The sequence below is a fragment of the Oncorhynchus nerka genome, linkage group LG9a (assembly GCF_034236695.1).
Source record: "Oncorhynchus nerka isolate Pitt River linkage group LG9a, Oner_Uvic_2.0, whole genome shotgun sequence".
Taxonomy (NCBI): Eukaryota; Metazoa; Chordata; class Actinopteri; order Salmoniformes; family Salmonidae; genus Oncorhynchus; species Oncorhynchus nerka.
Window position 1 is genome coordinate 45,138,242 of NC_088404.1, and position 20,107 is coordinate 45,158,348.

Consider the following 20,107-nt stretch of genomic DNA (forward strand, 5'->3'; position numbering starts at 1 on the left):
GTCCATGTGTGTGTGTTTACTATTTAACTGTACTAGAATGCTTAAAAGGCAGCTAAAATATCGGTATCGTTTTCTTTGGGCGCGGAAAATATCTGTACCATCCAAAAATGTCATATCGACGCATCACTTGTGAAGACGATTAAATCAAGAATAGTGTAATGGTTGACAATATCACTTGTAAAATACACTGCTCAAAAAAATTAAGGGAACTCTAAAATAACACATCCTAGATCTGAATGAATGAATGAAATTCTTATGAATTACTTTTTTCTTTACATAGTTGAATGTGCTGACAACAAAATCACACAAATTATCAATGGAAATCAAATTTATCAACCCATGGAGGTCTGGATTTGGAGTCACTCAAAATTAAAGTGGAAAACCACACTACAGGCTGATCCAACTTTGATGTAATGTCCTTAAAACAAGTCAAAATGAGGCTCAGTAGTGTGTGTGGCCTCCACGTGCCTGTATGACCTCCCTACAACGCCTGGACATGCTCCTGATGAGGTGGCGGATGGTCTCCTGAGGGATCTCCTCCCAGACCTGGACTAAAGCATCCGCCAACTCCTGGACAGTCTGGTGCAACGTGGCATTGGTGGATGCAGCAAGACTTGATGTGCTCAATTGCATTCAGGTTTGGTGAACGGGCGGGCCAGTCCATAGCATCAATGCCTTCCACTTGCAGGAACTGCTGACACACTCCAGCCACATGAGGTCTAGCATTGTCTTGCATTAGGAGGAACCCAAGGCCAACCGCACCAGCATATGGTCTCACAAGGGGTCTGAGGATCTCATCTCGGTACCTAATGGCAGTCAGGCTACCTCTGGCGAGTACATGGAGGCTGTGCGGCCCCCCAAAGAAATGCCACCGCACACCATGACTGACCCACCGCCAAACCGGTCATGCTGGAGGATGTTGCAGGCAGCAGAACGTTCTCCACGGCGTCTCCAGACTCTCACGTCTGTCACATGTGCTTGGTGTGAACCTGCTTTCATCTGTGAATAGCACAGGGCGCCAGTGGCGAATTTTCCAATCTTGGTGTTCTCTGGCAAATGCCAAATGTCCTGCACGGTGTTGGGCTGTAAGCACAACCCCCACCTGTGGACTTCAGGCCCTCATACCACCCTCACGGAGTCTGTTTCTGACCGTTTGAGCAGACACATGCACATTTGTGGCCTGCTGGAGGTCATTTTGCAGGGCTCTGGCAGTGCTCCTCCTGCTCTTCCTTGCACAAAGGTGGAGGTAGCGGTCCTGCTGCTGGGTTGTTGCCCTCCTACCGCCTGGCCTCCTCCACGTCTCCTGATGTCCTGGCCTGTCTCCTGGTAGCGCCTCCATGCTCTGGACACTACGCTGACAGACACCGCAAACCTTCTTGCCACAGCTCGCATTGATGTGCCATCCTGGATGAGCTGCACTACCTGAGCCACTTGTGTGGGTTGTAGACTCCGTCTCATGCTACCACTAAAGTGAAAGCACCGCCAGCATTCAAAAGTGACCAAAACATCAGCCAGGAAGCATCGGAACTGAGAAGTGGTCTGTGGTCACCACCTGCAGAACCACTCCTTTATTGGGGGTGTCTTGCTAATTGCCTATAATTTCCACCTGTTGTCTGTTCCATTTGCACAACAGCATGTGAAATTTATTGTCAATCAGTGTTGCTTCCTAAGTGGACATTTTGATTTCACAGAAGTGTGATTGACTTGGAGTTACATTGTGTTGTTTAAGTGTTCCCTTTATTTTTTTGAGCAGTGTATATTATCACTTGTGAATGATACCCAGCTTAATGCAAACAGTGCATGCTTTTTTCTTTTTTGCTACTTTTTCAAATCATAATCACACCTCATGTAGCCTAGCTCATAGGCATATGTTTCAATCAGGGTTGTATCACAACTAAAGTGGCCAAATAACTTCTTCAAATTAAGCACATTAATCCACTTTGCAACGGGTGTAGAGCCTAACTGGCATACATTTGCAGAAAGTCAGTTTCAAGTTTGGGGAAGATAATTTTCATAATAAAAATGCACCTTTGTAATAAAAGCAGTACTAGCAAAATCGCAATTGTGGTCACTTGAGATGGGTGTTTTCCTGCTAATGGAACATTCGTATTTATAGCCTTCTGCCGTGTGTGCATTGCTGTGCTTATAATGTGAAGAAATAGTCTTATTGTTGATCAACATTTTAAGCTTAAACGTTCTCTGTTGCATCGGGGCGCATTGCTTAAAGCAGGTTTTTTTTTATGCTAGTGGTTGTATTAATTTGGCATCTATCGCATCCCACAACTGTCCCAGACTGTTTGGAATATTTATTTATTGCACAGAATAGAATAGGTTGACTTTTGTACTATGGGGGATAGTAGATTGACATAGGCTAGTACTTTTGCTGTTCGTTAGACCTACTCAGCTTGTTGGCTGATGAAAAGTAAATGTGGACAGTTCTTCCAATATCTTCAATATGCGCCTCGGAAATGAATAAGGACACGTGTAGTTGCTTCCCGGATGTGTGTCTTCTCTTGTAGCCTGTTAGAAAGACCTGATCATGTGAGTGAGAGGTGCTTTTTTAGGGGGGTTATGGCCTCACAAAGGAAATGCAGCCGGAAAATTTGAGGCATTAACAAGTGCTTGACAAATTGTGAATGAGAGACTGATGAAGTGTGTACAGCCTGTGCAAAAAAAACAAAGCAGAGCTCATGACTTTCATTTGACTTTTTGTAATCATCATTAGTCGCATCATGCAGCCTTAGAATGTATTACAAATTAAAACATATAGCTCAACATTTGTATCACAACTAATTGTAGATAAAGAACTCTAAATTTAGCATTAATTAAGGAGTAGCTGTTTCTTAACCACTCAACAAATAATTGCTGCATGTGCACACTGCCTCAAATCGTTTGGAGAAAATATAATTTATATTGTTTCAGCTATGTTTAATTGTATTCTTCGTACTATAAAATAATGCCACGGAATTCTAAGCAAATCTTGTCTGCTTAATGAGCTAGTGTAGCCCACAGCCATATGGCATAGCCAGATCAGGACCTAACATAAGGACAACGCAGAGTATGCTTTTCTGTTCCTCTTTCTGTTCCTTTTCTTCATATCATGTTTCTTTAGACCTGTCTAAAATAAATCATGGATTCATTGTGATGGTGTAGGCTATATTACATGGATTTATTAGACTTTTTAAAATGTAAATGTTCCAAAGGACTGCATCAGTGGCTTGTAAGGCTATGTGTGGAGGCCAGGAGATGCTGAATGTGTTTATGTTAATTAACAGTCAATTCCCATGAGACCGGCAGTTATTTGCTTGACAATAACTGGCTGACAATTTCATGACTGCCACAGCCCTAACTGTGACATGCAGGCACAACTGCTAGTGTGAGAAACACATTTTTAATTGGCAAGAAATAGTCATTAATGCCCATGAAATATGCTTGCATGTCCATATATCAGTACAATAAAGTATTTTTACTTATCTGAGAAGGTCCAAACAATATCTGGAAAATGTGTTTATCTGAGTTTTTGGCTGAAATTATTTTTGCAGCTTTGAAATTGGTCACTATTGGGAACTTAGACAGTTGTGTAACTTAATAATAAAACATCTGATTGGCTTAGAATAAAAGCTGTTATGGATACAATAACCAGATTAATTGGTTGAAACGTTAAACAGCATAAATATTTTTTATTTGAATCCAAAGATGGAAGTGGGCTTAATGGGTATGCTTAAAAGCAGAGCACAGCACTTAATTAATTAATAGCATGAGTTCATATTTCCTTTTTTTACCTTTTGAGTTCTTAAATAATCTAAGTTAATTATTTATTCAGGCAGCCTTAGTCTGCATATGGAATAGGAAGCTTTTCCACGTTTGCGCCATTATCAATATATACACTTGCTGCTCCTCATTCAGGCTCCAGGCGGCTAAAGCTTCAACCCCAGAGCAATGTTTTCTCCCGTTTTGATCCCAGGGGAAGTATTTATTTTATTTTTATTTTACCTTTATTTTACTAGGCAAGTCAGTTAAGAACAAATTCTTATTTTCAATGACGGCCTAGGAACAGTGGGTTAACTGCCTGTTCAGGGGAGTACCTTGTCAGCTCGGGGATTCGAACTTGCAACCTTTCGGTTACTAGTCCAACGCTCTAACCAACGCTCTAACCACTAGGCTACCCTGCCGCCCCAGTAGCCTATGATGTTTGCAAGCACCAATCTTCCAGTTGAAACTTCTCATCAATAAAGTGTACTTTCAAACGAATGTAGGGCTCGGTTGTTCTACTAGACCAAAGGTCTGTTGTAGTCGCGTAATAATCATGTGTGAGCTCGGTTTCAGCTAATCCCTTCATTTTGTTAAACAAGCTGTACTGTACCAACACTATATCATCACCTTGAAGTCGTCTTAGCCTGATAGGTGATAGACACATAGCTATATGATAGATTGATTTCTATGGGATGTTTTTTCTTAGGGCGCACTTAAACGCATTGGTAACCAATGCCTGCTTAACATAGGTGGCTACTATGACTGACGGGTCTTTGATGCTGTTGGGTGCTTTATTTTCACCATGCAATTGTTGTAAAGTAGTGGGTGGTTCATCAAATGATCAATAAATCAAATCAAATTTATTTATATAGCCCTTCGTACATCAGCTGATATCTCAAAGTGCTGTACAGAAACCCAGCCTAAAACCCCAAACAGCAAGCAATGCAGGTGTAGAAGCACGGTGGCTAGGAAAAACTCCCTAGAAAAGCCAAAACCTAGGAAGAAACCTAGAGAGGAACCAGGCTATGTGGGGTGGCCAGTCCTCTTCTGGCTGTGCCGGGTGGAGATTATAACAGAACATGGCCAAGATGTTCAAATGTTCATAAATGACCAGCATGGTCGAATAATAATAAGGCAGAACAGTTAACTGGAGCAGCAGCACGGCCAGGTGGACTGAGGACAGCAAGGAGTCATCATGTCAGGTAGTCCTGGGGCATGGTCCTAGGGCTCAGGTCCTCCTCCGAGAGAGAAGGAGAGAATTGGAGAACGCACACTTAGATTCACACAGGACACCGAATAGGACAGGAGAAGTCCTCCAGATATAACAAACTGACCCTAGCCCCCCGACACAAACTACTGCAGCATAAATACTGGAGGCTGAGACCGGAGGGGTCAGAGACTAGTTAAATGTGTCTTGTTGTCACAATGACTCTGAGGCACTTTTTGCACAACACTTGTATTTGGTCTATTGGTTTGCCTGTAGCCAAAATACTGCCATAGCACCGGAAATGCGCCCATTGGCACCAAATCGACTTTCTCATTAGCACTAGCAGCACTCATGTTTCCGACAGTCTGTGAAGCCAGTGTTGCCAACAATTTTTCAAGTAAAGTTGTTGGTTGCTCCATTTGTCTCTAGAAGCCCTTTCATGATATAGTAACGTCATAACGTTAATTTGCGCATGCGCATTAACAAATATATATTTTTATGCTTATGCTAGCGTTCAGTCTCATGCAATGAGAAATTGTCCAAAGCAAGGAGGCGGAGCTGTGGACCAGGAGCAGAATGCAGAGAACAGCACAGCAGTTGCTAAATCAACCAAGTCGCTGGGGCAGCAAAAAAAAATAGCTACATTTCTACCAATAAGTCACTGGAGGGGTTGGCAATGCTGTGTGAAGCCCTTTCTCTCTTCACTAGCATCTAACTGCACACGCTAAGCAGGGACGATTCTGATTGGCCAGCATGCCATGCAGATAGTGAAAGTGCCTGCTTGTGATTGGTCAGCATCCTATATGCATGTAGGAAGTGGATGTACCGAGTCCAGTGCATTGGAGGAGGTACCATAGTCTAGTTTTTGTTGTATTAAAGAAGAAAATCTCAGCCTCTTGCAATATGGATATTGCACATTCTATCTGAATTCAATTAATCGTACAACAGTAACACACACACACTGAGCTGCTGCTATGAAATTCAGTTGCTGAAATGGGGCTTAAATATACTCTTTGTTGTCTGATGTTTGTTTCCAGGGCCTTTAGTTAAAATAACACTTGATCCTGTGGGGATTTGAGCGTCACAATGAGGTAGAAGTACTAACAGAGTGAGAAGCAGTGTACACCCCACAATATTTCCCCTCCGTTAGGCTACAGGAGGAAAAGCAACCCATTCTAATGAATATTGAATGCAATATCTGCTTGTCTCGTATTAGAATGACCTCAATAATTGAATGCTCTGTGGTATAATGGTTTGAAAGCTCCGGTTTGTATGAATGAATGTTCCACTGCATGGTGGATGTTGAGGGCAAGGGAGAGAACCACAGTTTTAAAAGGGATGCTAACTGTTGACCATTAATCAACTGTCTCAAAACTCTAGGTTTGCTGATATGCTCTGAAGCAAGTGCCAAGGAGTTCGCTAAATAGAATTTAATATGCTTGGAGGCCATAGGTGAGACATTAAATAGGCTGGATAATGTATCTACTACAATTGAATGAATAGGATAAGGCTACTTTCAAGTCCCCCCCACAAACTCTTAACAAGGCTGTGCTTTATGAAGGAGATTCATCAAGTGGATTGATAGCACAGAATAGCTGAGTATCTGTTTCTGCTAGGCTTGTCACAATTTTTTTTTTTTTTTACAAACTATACATTACCAGGACAAGTATCACAATACCGAGTAGTATCGAGATACCACAGTGGAGAAATTCCGTCCCCCGGAAGCTTGTTCATGTTTTCTAAACGTTCTCCAAAAACCTGTCATTGAATTCACACTTCTACTCAATACAGCACATTGAATTCCGCTCCAGTCATTACCACGAGTCCATCCTCCCCAGTTAAGGTACCACCAACCTCCTATGATATACATGCATAATGATCTGCATATCCTTGTGTCGGTAAGGGGAAGACACTGCACAACCGGTTTCACTCTTTAGTTAACACTCTCCCTCCCTTCCTCACACACTATCTCCCTCTCAAACACACACACTACTCTCGCTCTCCCACAAACACACTGCTCCCAACTTTTTCAACTTTAGGCACCAAAGAGCCCCAGAAATAAATAGTTTAACTAGTTGATGCACCGATATTACATTTTTGGCCGATATCAAATATTTTCCTTGCCAAAAAAAACAACTAATTTTAGCTGCCTTAAGCATTCTAGCACAGTTAAATAGTTAACACACACATGGACACAGCGGTCTTAGACACTACATCTCGGTGCAAGAGGCGTCACTACAGTCCCTGGTTCGAATCCAGACATAATCAAAACCTAAGGATTACAATAAGGATTAGGCACAATAGTGGACTTTGTGGTTAGCTTTCAAAAATAAAAGTGGCATAATTCTACTATTTGTATTCATTTGCATCACTGTCAATTACACACTTTTTATTTTGAAGGCAAACTGCAAATTCCACTGTTGTGCCTAATCCTTATTGTGGCTAGCTTCACAACACAACCTGGGCTGGTCGAACCTCACTAGCCAGATAAAGCTAGCTGGCTGCTTATAACGGAAGCTTTGGGCAACAGGGTTAAATGGCTCGCTATTTATTTTCATGAACTGAACAACAAGTGGCAACCTAGTTAATACTTACTCAAGGATTCTGGTCATTGCTAATACTTACTCAAGGATTCCGGTCATTGCTAATACTTACTCAAGGATTCCGGTCATTGCTAATACTTACTCAAGGATTCCGGTCATTGCTAATACTTACTCAAGGATTCCGGTCATTGCTAATACTTACTCAAGGATTCCGGTCATTGCTAATACTTAAGGATTCTGGTCATTGTTTTCAGGCTGGTTGTATTGGTGCTAGCTAGGTACTAAGCTAAAGCTAGCTACCCCAGAAGTTGTGGTTGAACAAATTATGCTTTATTATCAACTCAGTATTGTAAACACATCGCTCGGGGCCGGTGTTTGTTTGTTTGCAGACTTTTCTTTTGTACAGCTTTGACAGTGCTACTGTATTTTGTTTTTGACACGCAAAGACCCAAATGGCGTTCCATAGTATGTATATCGTGAAGCTAATAGAAGTGACGCTATTACTGTGTAACTCCAGTAGGGCAACATCTGAAAAATAGCGCACCTGGTAGTGTGTACTGGTGCTCGACCAGTCGGTGAAAGCCAACATCACCCACGACAGAGGACGGTTGATTGTCAAGGGCAATGAATTCCATTATCTTGGCTTTAATGGATTTTGCCTTTGAGTTGTCTCGCTGAAATGTTGTTACTCTTTCAAATGACTGCTCGACTTGTTGACTGCTCAATCCACATAGCAGACATTGTGGCCTAGGTTAGGAATGCTGTGTTGCGCAAACTTTTGGGTGCCATTATTAAGTCATGTCCCTAAGTTATATATGTATGCACATCAGCTTTGTCATCAGTTTTTAACATTGGCGTTAAACTAGACATCGGGCCAATACCGATGTTGGCATTTTTAGCTAATATTGGCCAATTCCGATATGTTCACCGATATCATGCATCCCTAATTTTAAGCTTACAATAGGCCGATGTGCTTCAAAAAAGGTAGGATTCATAGTAGCAGGCTCTTCAGTCCTGTGACAATCAAATTTGCCTAAACCTACTGTCAAGTTGTTTGCTAGATAGGTAACGTGACTGAACAAAGTTGTTATCAAACCAATTAGCAACCCGGGATTAGGTTAAAACGGCCCACAACATGGGTTGTTTCTCAGTGTGCATTCAGAGTATTCAGACCCCTTCACTTTTTCCACATGTTGTTACATTACAGCCTTACTCTAAAATGGATTAAATCATTTTCCCCCCTCATCAATCTACACACTAACTCATAAATGACAAAGCAATTAAAAAAATAAAAAAACATTTAATCAATGTATAAAATTTAAAAAACTGAAATCACATTTACATAAATATTCCTACCCATTACTCAGTACTTTGTTGACGCACCTTTGGTAGCGATTACAGCCTCGAGTCTTCTTGGGTATGACGCTACAAGCTTAGCACATGTGCATTTGGGGAGTTTTTCCCAGTCTTCTCTGCAGATCCACTCAAGCTCTGTCAGGTTGGATGGAGAGCATCACCACACAGCTATTTTCAGGTCTCTCCAGACATGTTCGATTTGAAGGACATTTAGAGACTTGTCCCGAAGCCACTCCTGCATTGTCTTGGCTGTGTGCTTAGCATTGTTGTCCTGTTGGAAGGTGAACCTTCACCCCATTCTGAGGTCCTGAGCACTCTGGAGCAGGCTTTTATCAAGGGTCTCTCTGTACTTTGCACCGTTCATCTTTCCCTCGATCCTGACTAGTCTCCCAGTCCCTGCCTCTGAAAATTATCCCCACATGATGCTTCCACCACCATACTTCACCGTAGAGATGGTGCCAGGTTTCCTCCAGACATTGAAGCTTGGCATTCATGCCAAAGAGTTCAGTCTTGGTTTCATCAGACCAGAGAATCTTGTTTCTCATGGTCAGAGTCCTTTTAGGTGCTTTTTGGCAAACTCCAAGCGAACTGTTGTGCCTTTTACTGTGGCGTGAGGGGCTTTCGTCTGGCCACTCCATACAGGCCTGATTGATGGAGTGCTGCAGAGTTGTCCTTCTGGAAGGTTCTCCCATCTCCAAAGAGGAGCTCTGTCAGGGAAACCATCGGGTTCTTGGTAACCTCTCTGACCAAGGCCCTTCTCCCCCGATTGCTCACTTTGGCCGGGCGGCTAGCTCTAGGAATAGTCTTGGTGGTTCCAAGAGAATGATGGAGACTTCCATTTAAGAATAATTGAGGCCACTGTGTTCTTGGGGATTTTCAGTGCTGCAGACATTTTTTGGTACCATTCCCCAAATCTGTGCCTTCGACACAGTCGTGTCTCGGAGATCTATGGACAATTCCTTCGACCTCATGGCTTGGTCTTTGCTCTGACATGCACTGTCAACTGTGGGACCTTATATAGACAGGTGTGTGTCTTTTCAAATCATGTCCAATCAATTGAATTGACCACAGGTGGACTCCAATTTCAGTTGGTTGATAAATGGAAACAGAATGCAATTTTGAGTCTCATAGCAAAGGATCTGAGTACTTATGTGAATAAGGTATTTCTGTTTTTTTATTTGTAATAAATTTGCTAAAATTTCGAAACCTTTGTCATTGTGCGTAGATTGAGGATTTTAAAAAATCCATTTTAGAATAAGGCTGTAATGTAACAAAGTGGGGAAAGTAAAGTGGTCTGAATACTTTCTGAATTTACTGTAATACCATGATCCCCACTCATGCTCCAAGTGCATTCTCTGAGGATGTTCTCTTGAGTGTGGAGAATGCATAAAACATTACATTTGAGAAGCACTCGCACTCCCTCTACTGTATGACCTTACGATGCATCTCCAGCCAGGGCAATGGCAACAATAGAGATGAAACAAGATATACACAAAGCAAACATTTTACTTCATAATTATCAGCTAGATATATGTGAATTATTGTAATCTAGCTAGATAAACAGGCAAAAAGGACCTAAAACTAATATTATGCAAGGTAGAGTAGATGTAAATTCTTCGTGGGTAGCTAGTTAACAATTCTTTGTGGCTAACAGTAGTAGTTAGCCAGTTAGCTCTATGGGCTTGCCACCCTTTTTCTATTGTATTATTGACTTTATGTTTGTTTATTCCATGTGTAACTCTGTGTCGCTTTATTCTGAAGTTGGAGTGTATTTTCTCTTGCTTCAGCTCAAATAATGTCCGCCATTGGTTTCTTGAAAATGTGCATCCTTTTTTACATGGTTGCGTCATATTTCTTTGCATACTTTCCGTTGAAGTTTGCATCAATGCATGCTTAAAAATATGTACAAACGACTCCGAGATGCTGGCCTTCTAGGCAGGGTTGCATAGAAAATAAACAAAGATTAAGATGGGCAAAAGAACAGACACTGGACAGAGGAACTCTGCCTAGAAGGCCAGCATCCCAGTCGCCTCTTCACTGTTGATGTTGAGACTGGTGTTTTGCGGGTACTATTTAATGAAGCTGCCAGTTGAGGACTTGTGAGGTGTCTGTTTCTCAAACTAGACACTAATGTACTTGTCCTCTTGCTCAGTTGTGCACCGGGACCTCCCACTCTTTCTATTCTGGTTAGAGCCCGTTTGTGCTGTTCTGTGAAGGGAGTAGTACACAGCGTTGTACGATATCTTCAGTTTCTTGGCAATTTCTGGCATGGAATAGCCTTCATTTCTCAGAACAAGAATAGACTGACGAGTTCCAAAAAAAAGTTATTTGTTTCTGGCCATTTTAACGAACCCACAAATGCTGATGCTCCAGATACTCAACTAGTCTAAAGAAGGCCAGTTTATTGCTTCTTTAATTAGGACAACAGTTTTCAGCTAACGTAATTGCAAAATGGTCGACCGAGTATGATTTTTCAATGCCGATACCGATTATTGGAGGACCAAAAAAGCAGATTCCGATTAATCGGACAATTTTTATTTACTTGTAATAATGACAATTACAACAATACTGAATGAACACTTATTTTAACTTAATATAATACATCAATAAAAATTGATTTGGCCTCAAATAAATAATGAAACATGTTCAATTTGGTTTAAATAATGCAAAAACAAAGTGTTGGAGAAGTAAAAGTGCAATATGTGCCATGTAAAAAGCTAACGTTTGAGTTCCTTGCTCAGAACATGAGAACATATGAAAGTTGGTGGTTCCACTAGTATTGCCAGTGTAACAGTATAGCTTCCGTCCCTCTCCTCGCTCCTACCTGGGCTCGAACCAGGAACACATCAACAACAGCCACACTCGAAGCAGCGTTACCCATCGCTCCACAAAAGCCGCGACCCTTGCAGAGCAAGGTGAATAACTACTCCAAGTCTCAGAGCGAGTGACGTTTGAAATGCTATTAGCGCACACCCAGCTAACTAGCTAGCCATTTCACATCGGTTACACCAGCCATTAGGCTGATAGGCTTGAAGTCATAAACAGTGCTGTGCTTGCGAAGAGCTGCTGGCAAAATGCACAAAAGTGCTGTTTGAATGAATGCTTACAAGCCTGCTGCTGCCTACCATCGGTCAGTCAGACTGCTCTATCAAATCATAGACTTATAACGTAATAACACACCGAAATACGAGCCTTTGGTCATTAATATGGTCGAATCCGGAAACTATCATTTCAAAAACAAAACTTTTATTATTTCCATGAAATACGGAACCTTTCGGTATTTTATCTAACGGGTAGCATCCCTAAGTCTAAATATTCTTGTTACATTGCACAACCTTCAATGTTATGTCATAATTACGTAAAATTCTGGCAAATTAGTTCGCAATGAGCCAGGCTGCCCAAACAGTTGCATATACCCTGAATCTGCGTGCAATGAACGCAAGAGAAATGACAGAATTTCACCTGGTTAATATTGCCTGCTAACCTGGATTTCTTTTAGCTAAATATGCAGGTTTAAAAATATATACCTCTGTGTATTGATTTTAAGAAAGGCATTGGTGTTTATGGTTAGGTACAGTCGTCCAACGATTGTGCTTTTTTCACAAATGCGCTTTTGTTAAATCCTCCCCCAGCGTTGCATCGATTATATGCAATGCAGGACACGCTAGATAAACGAGTAAATCATCAACCATGTGTAGTTATAACTAGTGATTATGATTGATTGTTTTTTAGATGAGTTTAATGCTAGCTAGCAACTTACCTTAGCTACTACTGCATCCGCGTAACAGGCAGGCTCCTCGTGAGAGGCAGGTGGTTACGGTGTTGGACTAGTTAACTGTAAGGTTGCAAGATTGAGCTGACAAGGTAAAAATCTGTCGTTCTGCCCCTGAACAAGGCAGTTAACCCACCGTTCCTAGGCCGTCATTGAAAATAAGAAAGTGTTCTTAACCGACTTGCCTAGTTAAATAAAGGTATAAAAAATATTTAAAAACCGGCGCCCAAAAATACAGATTTCCGATTGTTATGAAAACTTGAAATCGGCCCTAATTAATCGGTCGACCTCTACTCTGTACGCCTATGTAGATATTCCATTAAAAAATCTCATTTACAACATTAACAATGTCTACACTGTATTTCTGATAAATTTGATGTTATTTTAATGGACAAAAAGTGCTTTTCTTTCAAAAACAAGGACATTTCCAAGTGACCCCAAACGTTTGAATGGTAGTGTATATCTGTGGAAAAACATCAAGCAATGAGTTCCATATCTCATTTATTTTTCTGTTTTTGTTTTTTCTTTAGTTGGAGAAATTGAGACGAGCGACTCCCTGGGTCTGGAGATCTCTGAAACCATGTCAGTCACCGTCCACGAGAACCGAAAGTCCCGGACCAGCACGGGCTCCATGAACATCTCTCTGTTCCATAAGCCCTCGCATCCAGACAGTGTGCTCACCCACCTCAACACCCTCCGAAAGCAATGCATGTTCACTGATGTGACACTGTGGGCGGGGGACCGCTCCTTCCCCTGCCATCGGGCCGTACTAGCTGCATGCAGCCGCTACTTTGAGGCCATGTTCAGTGGAGGCTTGAGGGAGAGCCTGGACAATGAGGTGAACTTCAGAGACAGTGTGCATCCAGAGGTGCTGGAGCTGCTGCTTGACTTTGCCTACTCATCACGCGTCATCATCAATGAGGAGAACGCAGAGTCGTTACTCGAAGCGGGAGACATGCTGCAGTTCCACGACATCCGAGACGCTGCCGCAGAGTTCCTGGAGAAGAACCTGCACTCGTCCAACTGCCTGGGCATGATGCTGCTGTCCGACGCCCACCAGTGCAAACGGCTATATGAGCTCTCCTGGAGGATGTGCCTGGTGCACTTTGAGGCGGTGCGGGACACGGAGGACTTCTACGGCCTCAACAAGGACAAGCTGCTGGACCTGATCCTCAGTGACGAGCTGGAGATCGAGGATGAGCAGATCGTGTTCAATGCTGTGATGCGCTGGGTGCGATATGACCTGGATGGCCGCAGAGACTACCTCCCTGAGCTGCTGCGGGGCATCCGCCTTGCCCTGCTGCCCTCTGAGTGTCTGATCGAGGCAGTGGCCTGCGAGGAGCTGGTGATGTCAGACAAGAGGAGCCGGCAGATCGTGGAGGAGGCCATGCAGTGCAAGAAGAAAATTCTGCAGAACGATGGGGTGGTCACCAGCCCCTGTGCCCGACCCCGCAAGGCAGGCCACACACTGCTCATCCTGGGAGGACAGACCTTCATGTGTGATAAGATCTACCAGGTGGACCACAAAGCCAAGGAGATCATCCCCAAGTCCGACCTGCCCAGCCCCAGGAAGGAGTTCAGTGCCTGTGCCATCGGGTGTAAGGTCTACGTGACTGGGGGGAGGGGTTCTGAGAACGGGGTGTCTAAGGATGTTTGGATCTATGACACGGTCCACGAGGAGTGGTCTAAAGGAGCACCCATGTTGATAGCACGTTTCGGCCATGGCTCTGCTGAACTGGAGAACTGCCTGTATGTGGTGGGCGGCCACACTGCCATAGCAGGTGTCTTCCCTGCCTCCCCCTCAGTCTCCCTCAAACAGGTAGAGCGGTATGACCCGCTTACAAACAAATGGACCATGATGGCGCCACTTAGAGACGGTGTTAGCAATGCAGCCGTGGTCAGCGCCAAGCTGAAGCTGTTTGTATTTGGTGGCACCACCATCCACAGAGACAAGGCCTCCAAGGTGCAGTGCTATGACCCTCTAGGGAACCGTTGGGCCATCGCAGCAGAGTGTCCGCAGCCGTGGAGATACACGGCCGCCGCTGTTCTAGGCAGTCAGATCTTCATCATGGGCGGAGACACTGAGTTCACCGCCGCCTCTGCCTACCGCTTTGACTGTGAGACCAACCAGTGGTCTCGTGTTGGGGACATGACTTCTAAAAGAATGAGCTGCCATGCTGTGGCCTCTGGAAACAAACTGTACGTGGTGGGGGGCTACTTTGGGACGCAGCGCTGCAAGACGCTAGACTGTTATGACCCCACGTCCGATAGCTGGAACAGTATAACCACAGTGCCTTACTCACTAATTCCTACTGCGTTCGTAAGCACCTGGAAACATCTACCAGCCTAGCTGCCTCTCTACAAGAATAAGGAGAGGTCTCCAGAACTGGGTGAGCAATAAGCATATTGTTTTATCCTAGTAATAGATGTTGGTAAGAAATTTCATATTTGTAAGAATTCCTATGCAAGCACGTGCACCCTGTACATCCTTTGACAATATTAATAGAGCACTTTACATAACATGTCCTATATTTCCCCAAACACTGACTGTCTTTTCTCACTAAAATGCTTTCAAGTGAAAGAGCCTCAGAAGTCTGCTAGCTTTTGACGTACACACTCAGCAGACTAGTGTTGCCCAGTACCGAAACTTCTGTACTTTTTCAGTACTAGAACATGAAAAAACGGTTCGGTACTATAATTTTTGTTACTTTCGGTACTTCTGTCAAATGTGTCTTGCGTTGTCTACTGATTTTAGAGAGCATCGAGTCTATCAACGCAGCCGATGTCTCCTTATAGCGTGAACATACTGTGCCTGCTCACTTACTCAATGCTATCTCTAGCCTGTACTAAGGAACCACTGCACCCACTCACACACTTGAATAATGGAACACGTTATGTGGAAAGGTTGCAACTGTTAATTACTGTTCGCAAAACAATGTCCATTAGAGGCTAGAACACTTTACAATGGAAGAACATACCGGTAGCTTTCAGATTTGTAGGCTAACTTTCCTTGCTAGCTTACAGCTGAAGCTAACATCAATTCACTACCCTATAGGACTGTGGTGGTCATGACAATTTGTCCACTGGTTATTGTCATGCTAATTTAACTTTTACCATTCCGGAGCGAGTGTGCATATGAAGTGGCTAGCTAGATTTTAGAGTTATTTGGCAACTTTAGTGAATGATACACACCTTTTTAGAATATCTTATAAATCAGGCTACAGATGCTGGATCCCCAGGGTGGCTGCCCTACCTCCCTCCACGGCTGGAAGATGCAGCAGCTGGACTGCCTGAAAAGACAGCAGCGGAGTGGCTCTGGGACTACCCAGAGGAAGCAGGTTCTTACAGAAGCAAAGTGAAAACGGCATTGTTGTCATCAACATTGTTGCATGTGCTGCATTGACCATGCAACAACAACATGTGCTCCTTGAGTGTCAGGGGGAGGAGCTAGGTCTGTAGAAAGCCGCATGGAGAAAGAGAGGGCAGCGAAAGATGACTCAAGTAGCGAGGTAAACTATAAAAATGGACGTTACACACAGCATATCACATTTAACAAACCAAACATTCAAATACTGTTATAGCAGGTAAAGTAAAAACCCAAACCGGTCTGTCCATCAATACCGGACAATGGAGAACTGAGTACCAGGCGATTAGCAACCTGACAGTCATTTCCAACGCATGTCCAGAGGGCATAAGAGGAGATCACGTGGAATTTGACTGCGGTCATGACTCATAACGGCCGTTGTTGTGGTAATACGATCACCGCAACAGCCCTCGTGAACACCTTACTCTGCTTATCTTAATCGGCGTTAGGTCAAAATTCAAGTAAGCATATGCAGCTTAAAACACTTGGTTTTCTGTGCAATGTTTCATATTATAATTATTATTATTATTAGGACACATAAACACCGTCAGCGTTCCAACAGTGTATTTGATCTGTGCCAGCCTCCCTCTTTAGCGCAAGTGAAGTGAGTTCGGAACAACTGAACGTATGCGTTTTAGAAGTAGTTTTCACATGCAAACTTTGTCCGAACTCCGAATCAAATATGCTTCCCAAAATTGACATGGTCGCTGTGGTAGAACGTTTATTGTGATTGTCGATTTGTCTGCATCAAGTAGCCTGATTTCAGATGTGTCCATTTAAACATTATTATAACAAATTATTTTATATAGTTAGATTGGTAAAACAAAGTCAAATTTATTGTATGATTAGATTAATTAATTTATACATGGCTATCTGAAAAATGGACATAAATGTAATAATATTGAACTCAAAGATCTGTCTGGGTCAAGTGCCATTCTCTGACTTTGGCTAATATGCCTTTTTTTTGCCTTGGTATCGTTTTGGAATTGAGTATCGTGGTGGTATTGAGTATCGTAATACTAAACCTGGTATCAGTTAAGCTTGTCTAGGTCCTGCTGTTTGAAGTGTGTGGTGGGGCTACTCAAAAAAATAAATAAAAATATACCCGGAGAAACCATTTAGAAGTGGCAACAAAGAAAAGCACAAACACTGCAGGACCTCTCATGGTGGCTTCTGGGAGTGGTAGTAAAGTAAAGTTTATCTGGAGGAAATCCCTGTGTTTCTCAGTCGGGATCAAAGTGACACATCCCACCCAGTGGTGCAGTACAGTGGTAAGCCACTCAGACATTGATTTGTGTTCTGCATTACAGAGACTTTCCAGTCAATTGGCTATTAGCACACAAGCTGGAGAACACACTGGGGCTCAATCAGTGTAATTACACAGAGACTGGAGAGACCACAGAGAGCTACTCTAATGGGGGGCGGGTGCCGTTGCCTTGTGAAAGGCAGGACGTCCCAAATGTACCGTTACCCATTACATTTATATAGAGTCTAAAGTACACTGTAATGGTTTCCTAAACTGTTGACATGTCCTGTTTTTATCATGAATAAATAATGACCAGATAAGCCCAACGCAGGCATATTAAGGTTATGCTTGTGCCTCAGTTCAATGTTATTGAGCATAGCATTTGGTTTCCTATAATCTATGGTTATCTTATCTGAGAGGTAGGTGTGTGTTTGCTGGAGCTGAGCTACTATAAAGGGGGTTAGTGTATTGCTTGGCAGATGTTGCCGCGGGGATCAGGGAGGCTCAAGTCCGTGTCCAGGCATCAGCCACTAGGGTGGTGGGAGTAGCAGACATATATAAGTTCAGAGACACATAACCTCAGCTCACAGCACAGAGGTGGAGTATCCCTTCCTCTGAAGGGTTAACCCAATTAGTCCCACCATAACATCAGTGCGTTTTGGACTTATAACTGCCTTTTTTAAAACATTGTGTGTTTGAGCTACAGACCAAACAATAGTCTGTGATTAACGGGGGCTTAGCTAGAACAGTGTCCGTGAGACGAGGGTGGATTCCTTAACCTCTAGTGACTCCCAAACCCGCATGCGGGAGCGTAATCATCGCCTGAAACTTATTAGCATAATTCAACGGACATAAATATCCCTAGAAAATATTCCTATTCATGAAAATCACAAATTAAATATATTGAGACACAGCTTAGCCTTTTGTTAATCACCCTGTCATCTCAGATTTCAAAATATTTTTTACAGCTAACACTAGACAAGCATTGGTGTAGGTATATCAATAGCCTAGCATAGCATTATGCCTTGCTAGCAGCAGGCAACCTTGTCACGGAAATCAGAAAAGTAATCAAATTAAATCGTTTACCTTTGATGAACTTTGGATGTTTTCACTCACGAGACTCCCAGGTAGATAGCCAAAGTTCATTTTTTCCCAAAAGAGTATTTTTGTAGGCGAAACACCTCTGTTTGTTCTTCACGTTTGGCTGAGAAATCGCCCGGAAATTGCAGTCACGAAAACGCCAAAAAAGATTCCAAATTAGCTCCATAATATCGACAGAAACATGGCAAACGTTGTTTAGAATCCATCCTCAAGGTATTTTTCTAATATCTATTCGATAATATATCCATCGGGACAATTAGTTTTTCACTAGGACCGATTGGAGTAACGGCTACCTCTGTATTTTACGCGAGAATCTCTCTCGGAGCCACCATGTGACCACTTACGCAATGTGGCCGCCTACGGCTATTCTTCAACAGAAATCCGTAAAACTACATCACAATGCAACAGCCGAATAGGGAGTCATTGGAACGCAGCGCTTTTAAAACCTGGGGCACTTCCGGATTGGATTTTTCTCAGGCTTTCGCCTTCAACATCAGTTCTGTTATACTCACAGACGATATCTTTACAGTTTTGGAAACGTTAGTGTTTTCTATCGAAAGCTAGATGGCATCTTTTCCTGACAAAATATCCAGTTTAAAACGGGAATGTTTTTTTTCCAAAGATGAAAATACTGCCCCCTAGCACCAAGAGGTTTTAAGGGGCCTGGTCTTTTTACAGAAAACGTCTGTCGAGTCCGAATGGTTTCAGCTCCAAACTATGAATAGTTATCTATGAAGAGCGGAGACTTGCAAACAAGCACGTAACGTTTTGTTCTATGACGCTCATATGCTAGACAAGAGTTGTTAGCTGTTAACTGAGTTCTAATACATAGATCAAAGGAAATCCCAGGACAAAGTGTCTATAATACTGTTATACTCTCACATTGTTCCTGTCACAAACTCCAAACTCGACACCATTGTCACCGATTAGTGAGCAAACAATTTCTGTACTTCCAGCATTCATATAAATTATTTTTGTTTTTGTTTTTTTCTTTGGCTGACATTTTTTTTGTTATTGACATTTGTCAATAAAACTCATGAACTGTTTGTCAAGTACTTTTGTGTTCTACTTGTAGCCCTGGTTGTCCTGAAAAGTAAATGGTAAAACACTTCATTGTGAGGCTAAATATAAGGGCTGAACAAATGAAAAGACGATTTTTGCTGGGGTCTCAGGACTGATAGGGTTAATGACTGTTCCTGTGTGTAATCATTAGCACCCACCTCAAAGCCAACATCACAGGGCTCCATTTCACAGAGGAGCAGGTGGCCCAGCTTCGTAATTAGCTCCTGCGGGCCAGGCTACAGAGGCTAGATCCCCAGGGTGACTGCCCTTCCTCCCTCCTCGGCTGGAGGATGCAGTGGCTGGGAATCCTGTTTTAGCCCATACATTTTTAAACAACTGCAGCAGGCGGAAGAGAGGGGGACTACCTGACTGCAGCCTGCCACATTCCACCAGTTTTTCAAGGGTCTCTCTGGTACTGCACCTGAACTTTACCACAGCGCCCAGGCAATATTTATATAACCTTTCTTTTGACGGGGAGTCCTGCTGAGACCAAGGTCCCGTTTACAGATGAGCCCTGTATACACATCAATGTACACATTGCTACTCACATCAATACATTAATAACTAAACACTATCATATTAAATAATTGTCTATGATAATAATAGAATTATAATTATTTAATATGACAATAATAGGATTATTATTATGTCAACAGTGGACAGTCTACCACATGTCAGTCGGTACATTTTATGTCAAGCATGT

At 42.8% G+C, this 20,107-nt stretch overlaps 1 protein-coding gene across 2 annotated transcripts in view; it reads left to right on the forward strand.

Annotated features, from left to right (window-relative positions):
* enc2 (ectodermal-neural cortex 2) overlaps positions 1-20,107 on the forward strand; it is a 44,893-nt gene that overhangs the window by 9,850 nt on the left and 14,936 nt on the right. For both annotated transcript variants that reach the window (XM_029668314.2, XM_029668315.2), the window contains one exon: positions 13,162-15,021. In XM_029668314.2, the coding sequence (XP_029524174.1) occupies positions 13,162-14,981 (1,820 nt within the window). In that variant the 3' untranslated portion in view covers positions 14,982-15,021. The remainder of the gene's footprint in view (positions 1-13,161; positions 15,022-20,107) is intronic.